We start from the raw sequence: 6,000 nt of genomic DNA on the forward strand, positions 1-6,000 counted from the left end.
CCGGATCGTGCGGCGCCGCCTCTACTCCCGAGGCCGACCAGGGCAGCGCTCGGTTTCCGTGCCCGGCGCTGCCCCGGGCCGGGGTCTGGGCTCTGCCGGGTCTGCCGAGCCGCCGGGGGCTCTCAAGGGTCCCGAGGCACTCCTGCCCCTGGCGAGGTTTGAGGAGGTGGGCACCTCCCCCTGGCATCCCCGGCTTCACGCCAGACCCTGCGACCCGTCTCCGTTCTCCGGAACAGCTGGCTCGGTCTCCTGGCGCCCTGAGAAGGGCGGGGACCCAGGCATCCACTCCGGAGTCCGAGCCGGGGTCCCCACCGAACCCCGGCAGCGCGCACTTGGCGCCTCCTGCAAAGTTTCCGCGCGGCACGACGCCGGCGTGGAGCGGGACGCGGGCTCTTACCGTAGACTCCTTGTCCCCGGCAGTGGAAGGGGATCAGCGCCAGAAGTAGAAGGCAGGTCACCTCCATCTTCACGGCCGGTGCTTCATCCCCGCGAGGCGGCGCAGCCCGAGAGGTGGCGGGGGGCGCATCCGCCGGGGCCCCGCGATGCCCCCTGCGTCCCCCCTTCCCCCGAGAGGCGGCGGAGGGGGCGGCGGCCGAGGCCAGGAGACCGAGGAGGCGGCGGCGGCGGCGGCGGCGGCGGCGACCCGGGTTTCTCCTCCGGCGGGGCCGCTGCCCGCGTGGGGACGCAGGGGGCGCTGGCCCGGCCCCGGGTGCCTCGGCGCGCCCCGCGCAGCAGCCAGCGCCCCGGCGCGAGGAGCCCGGCCGCCGATCCGCCCCGGGTCCCCAGGGCTGTGTGCTCCGTGCGCGGGGCGCCAGGGACCCCTCTGCGGCCGAGGGCGCGCCGCGATCCAACAGGCCACCGGCCGCCGGCAAACTTGCCGTCTCCCCGCCGGGGGACGCCCCTCGGTGCAGCGGGGGCGGGAGGGCCCGGGCTACGCTCAGGTTAATCCGCCGTCTCCGGTCCTGCGGCAGGCGCCGGGGGCCGCGGAGCCCGACCCGAGGGGGCCGGGTTGGGCGCGCTCCCCGAGGCGGAGGAGCCCCGGCCGCGGCCCTCCCGAGCCGGGAGCAGCGCCGCCTGGGCTCGCTCGAGGGGCGAGAGCCGCGGGTCCCCGGTCCGCGAAGTTGACCGAGCCACCGAGGAGCCCCGGGGAGGAATCGCGCCCCGGCAGCCCCGCGGGAATCAGGAGAGCAATTCCAGCCAACGGAGACCCCAGAAGGCGGGGAAACGAGGAAAGTTTGAGTCGTTTGAAAAATATTCGCGCTCTCGGCAAGGCCGGGGCTGCGGCGCGGGCGCCGCTCGCCGCCTCCGCCCGCCGAGCTGGGCTCCCGCCGTCTGGCCGCGGCCGCCGCGCTCCCGGGCTCGCTGCTCTCCGGAGAGCCGGGCTGCGCCGCGCCCCAAGTTGGTCGTCCCCGCCCCCGCCCGGCGGCCTCGGCCTGCGGGGGCCCCCAGCGGGCGGGGCCGGGCCGGGCTCCCGGGCGCGGCGGCCGCTGGGCTGGGGCCGCGGGAGCGCTCGGCTCGCTCGGCAACTTGGGCTTCGCTGTGCTGCTTCCCCCCTCGGAGCTTTTCATTCCGCGCTCCCCCCGCCTCCCGCCTCCCGCCCCCCGCCCCCTCCTCCCTCCTCCCGCCTCCCGCCTCCCTCCTCCTCGCGTCTCCTCGTTCGGTCTCTCGCTCTCCCACCCTTTGTCGCTCGCTCTCCTGTTTGATTCCCCTCCAGTTAAAAAAAGGAGCCAATTAAAGGCAGCCCAGCTCGCCCGGCCCAGCCTCTGTCCAATTTCCTCGCCTCCCCCAGGACCAATTAGAGAAAACAAAACAGGGCTGGGGGAAGCAGACCGCCGGCTTCCTTCTCTCAGTCTCTCTGTCTCTCCCTCTTCCTTTCGGCCCCTCCCCCCCTCCCTCTCTCCGCCGCCCCCCCCCCAACCCCCGGCAGGAAAATGTCAGAAAGCAGAAATGCATCCATCTATCCCGAGGACAGTGGCGGAGGGACGTGGGTTTCGGCGCGGGCTCTGCAGCCGCGCGCTCGCCGCTCGCTCCCCGCCCGCCCTGCACGCCCAGGCCGCCGCCGAGCCGGTGCACCGACTCCGTACTCGCGGGGCAGGCACGGCCGTTCGCCCCGGGGACCGCAGCCTGCGGGGCACCGCGCACTTTGCGAGTGTTTTGCACTCTCGGGGGTCGGAACTAGAGCGGGGGTCGGAGGGAAAGGCCACCGGGCCCGCGTCTTTTGGAGCCCTGCAGGCGCGGGAGCTGCCGGTCTGCGGGGCTGTCTGCGCGGCCCCGGAGTCCCCCCGCCCCCGGCCGAGCCCCCGCCCCTTCCAGGCGGCCTCGGCCTCTCCCGGCGTAGGGCGTGGGGGCCACGGCCACCGGCGCTGCTGGGGCCCGGGCGGGGAGCGCGCGCTCCGAGCCTGCCCTTGCCTCGGCCCACAGGTTGCCAACCGGTCTGCCCGCAGGACCCCGCTGCCGGAGCTCCCCTGGGCCTCCGCATGCTCCCCGGCTCGCCCCGGTCTCGCCCCCATCCGGCCTCTCCTTAGGACCTCAGGCGCCCCCAAGCGCCCCAGGGGCGCACTCTCCTCCGGCAGCCCAGCCCGCGGCCGGCTCCAGCTGCGGGGCGCAGGCACTCGGGACCTCCGCGACCTCACCCCGGCCCCCGGCCCCCGGCCCCCGGCCCCCGGAGCGGGGCTGGGAAGCGTGCGCCTCCCAGACGCCGGCGGGGACGGGGCGTGGGCCTCCGCTGCGCCTCGGTTGGCGTGTCCCCACGCCGGTCCTGCTAATCTCACCTGCTCCACCTGTCGCCGTTATCTATCTCGGCTTGTGGGGACGGTCTTAGGGCGGCCCGCGGGAGCGCGGACTACCGCAGCAGCTAACAAGCGAGACTGTTAACCCTTCTTCCCCGAACTGTTCAGTTCATCTTGGCTGTGATGGTGGTTCCACGACTCTATGCGTTTGCCAAAACTCAGAGAACTTACACCAAAAAATACTTCATTTTTCAATATGTAATTAAAACACAAATTTCAAAAATAATAACAATAAAATCCACCCCATCTCAGACCCTCTTTCTGCTGGGTCCCCCCCCCCCCCCAATCCTCAAGGGACTGACTTCTCACGGGAGAACGTGCCGGGCAGCAGTGGGAGATGCTGGCAGAAATGCCAGGCCGCCCTGGGGGGTATGCCACCTTTCTGTCCATCCTGGGAAGTCTGAAAACATCTGAAGAATCTTATTCTCCAGCCCACTTCCAACTGATTAGCTCCTTCTTTATCCCCTCCCCCTTGGTCTCTCCACTTCCTTTCCTGTGGATCCAAGGCTGAATAAGGGGACCCGTCTTAGTGCTGGGCACCCAGCAGAATCCAGCAGGACACTTGTTAAATGAATGGATGAATGATGCCCATCATAGGCCAGATACCACAGACCTAGGATACCCTCAATGCAGCCACCCTTTCTACTCCCCACCCCGCAACCATTACCTGGAGGAGAAAAACCCATTTTCTGCTCCATTGGGCTACAGAGCTATCAGGCCTCTTCCCACCTACCTCCCCTACCCAGTCTAAACAGGAAGTGGCACCAATTGAGAGTGTGCTGATGACTATTTTCTTTTATTGTCATCTTTCCCCTGTTCAAAAATTCCTAGAAACCTTCACCACCTCCAGGAAGCTCTCAGGGAGTGATCATGGTGATTTCTGCTCTCCTTGGCTTTGCCCATTCTGAGTTAAATGAGCATGTATCCACGCCAGAGGAGACTGCCTTCCTATTTTCCAACCATCTGGTCCAAACCCCAAGACAGCAGTTAATTGCTCCTCTTTGGCCTTGGGATGTTTTACCGGGGGACAGGGAATCCCCACTGACCCAGCTGACAAACTCAGCTCTTGAGTTTGCCCTCTCTGAACACATATAGTGGCCTGAAGGACAGAGAAGACTCATGGTCAAGGAGAGACCAGGAGGAGGGGGAAGCAGGGCTGGGATTGAACATTTGCAGTAGCGAATTCACTTGTGAATATTCTGCAGCTAATTGTATGCAGTGTAAGTATCCTGACAGCCAGTTGGTGTGTGCCTGTGAGTTCAGCCATCTCCTCCCCCAAGTGGGCCTGGCTTGCTGCCTCTGACAGAGCCCTGTATCTGACAAGGGAAGGCAACCAGAGGGCACCTGGGTGGCTCAGTGGTTGAACGTCTGCCTTTGATTCACCTCATGATCCCAGGGTCCTGGGATCAAGCCCCGCATTGGGCTCCCTGCGTGGAGCCTGCTTCTCCCTTGCCTATGTCTCTGTCTCTCTCTGTGTGTCTCTCATGAATAAATAAATAAAATCTTTAAAAAGGGGGGGGAGGAGGCAACCAGGAGAAGGAAAAAGCACTAGACTTGGGAGCCATCAATCCAACGTTCCAGTTGTAACCTCCGTAAGCCTCGGATTCCCCAGCTATAAAGTGGGCAGATCCCTATCTCACAGAGTGGTTGTGAGATGTGAGTAATAACAGCTGATACCACAGGCCTTCATGTGGATAGCTATTTAATCCTCATAACAACTATGGGAGATAGGGCCATTATTCTCCTAGAATAACATAGAACGATTCAGTGACTTCACATAGCGGTTATGTGGCTTTGACCTAGGTAGCTTGGCCCTTCCACCTTGTTCTTTCCCACTGCTCTATACTGAAGGAATGAAAGGGCCTAGGTGCCTAGTAAATGTTTTCACAGGAGTGTTCCCTATTCTTGTCACACTCAGAGAACAATTCACCGGGCCCTCAAAACGGGCTTTTGAGGGGTGGCACATGAGCTCTCGACCACTGGACCTGAGGCCAATTGAGGCTGGGCTTCCTGGAGACTCAGTGGTCAGCACTGACTGCCAACTCCTGGGTTCCACCCGAGACACTCTAAGAAAAACACTATTCTTTTGCCCCAGAGAAAGCCCAGCCCTTGGGCTCCAGGAAGTTTCTGGAACTAGCTGCTGATTGACGGGGTGTATGATGTGTGACACGCCAGGGAACCAGGAAACCCAGACCTTGGCCAAGCAGGGCAGCTTTTGTTGTGAGAGCTCCTTTCTAGAAATCTCCCCCATCTCCTCCTGCCTGAGGGAACTCAGAGCCTGGGAGAAGAGAGGAGAGGGAGTAAGAGGGAGAGAGAGACACACACAGAGAGAGGAAGTCTGCGGGAATGGTGCCGCCACTTGCAAGGGAAATTGTCTCTGAAAATCATACAGTGGCAGATATCGATTCAATCTCAAGGCAAAACACTTTCTGGTCAGGTGAGGTGAAGGCTGGCTGGGGTGTGTGTGGGGAGGTGAAGACCGAGGAGAGTTATGACCCCGCTGAAAGACCAGTTTATTAATTCAGTCTCTAACAAATAGCCAATTAATGGTTCCAGCTGCTAATTAGTAAGCAGTTAACTCCTGTTATAAAATGTGCTGCTCCAGACTAGTGACAATGCAATCCCACAGTGACAGCCTTGGTGAGGAGGGGTCCCGGAGACTTCTGATGCTCAGGTTCTGTAGCAATCCCCCCTCACCGCCCCCCCCCCTTATTCCAAACTGCCAGCAGACCCTCAGTTCTGGAATGCAGGCTTCCTGACAGCAGGGACCCTGGCTGGTCAGCATGTATTCACTTAACAAGTTATATCCTACTATGTGTCAGGCTCTACTTGAGCCACTGCCAAGTCATTGTGAGTAAAACAGCTAAGAACCTCTGCCCTCAGGGAGCTTATATCCGAGGGAAGAGACAGACTATGTAAATAAGGAAAATAGATAATTTTTTTAGACAGCAAAGAAAATGCTAGACGAGGAGTAGGCAATGACAGAGCATCCAGACCAGATTCCATTCACCTTGGTGTCATGACCTTAAGGAAGAGAGAGGTCAACTCATGCCAGTCTCTGTGGGGTGAGCACTGAAGGGAGAGGGGGCGGCAAGTGTAAAGGCCCTAGGATGATGAGGAGGACTTGATGCAACTGAAGAGGTGATGGGAGCATAGTAGATGCTGAGATCAGAGAGGTTGAGGGGATAGGTCCTTTGGGCCTTGGGGTCAT

General features: G+C 62.0%; 1 protein-coding gene across 2 annotated transcripts in view; it reads right to left on the reverse strand.

Moving 5' to 3' along the window:
* MDGA1 (MAM domain containing glycosylphosphatidylinositol anchor 1) overlaps positions 1-2,896 on the reverse strand; it is a 63,277-nt gene extending 60,381 nt beyond the window's left edge. The window contains exon 1 of one of the 2 annotated variants that reach the window (XM_035697753.2): positions 2,772-2,896. Coding sequence is in view for 1 of the 2 variants with exons in the window: in XM_025418636.3 (XP_025274421.1) it covers positions 398-464 (67 nt within the window). In the remaining variant the exon portion in view is untranslated. Of the gene's footprint in view, positions 1-397; positions 650-2,771 lie in introns of those variants that run through there. The other variant, XM_025418636.3, reaches the window with a different exon arrangement.
* Positions 2,897-6,000: the final 3,104 nt, after the last annotated feature.

This window comes from Canis lupus, chromosome 12 (genome assembly GCF_003254725.2).
Source record: "Canis lupus dingo isolate Sandy chromosome 12, ASM325472v2, whole genome shotgun sequence".
NCBI lineage: Eukaryota > Metazoa > Chordata > Mammalia > Carnivora > Canidae > Canis > Canis lupus.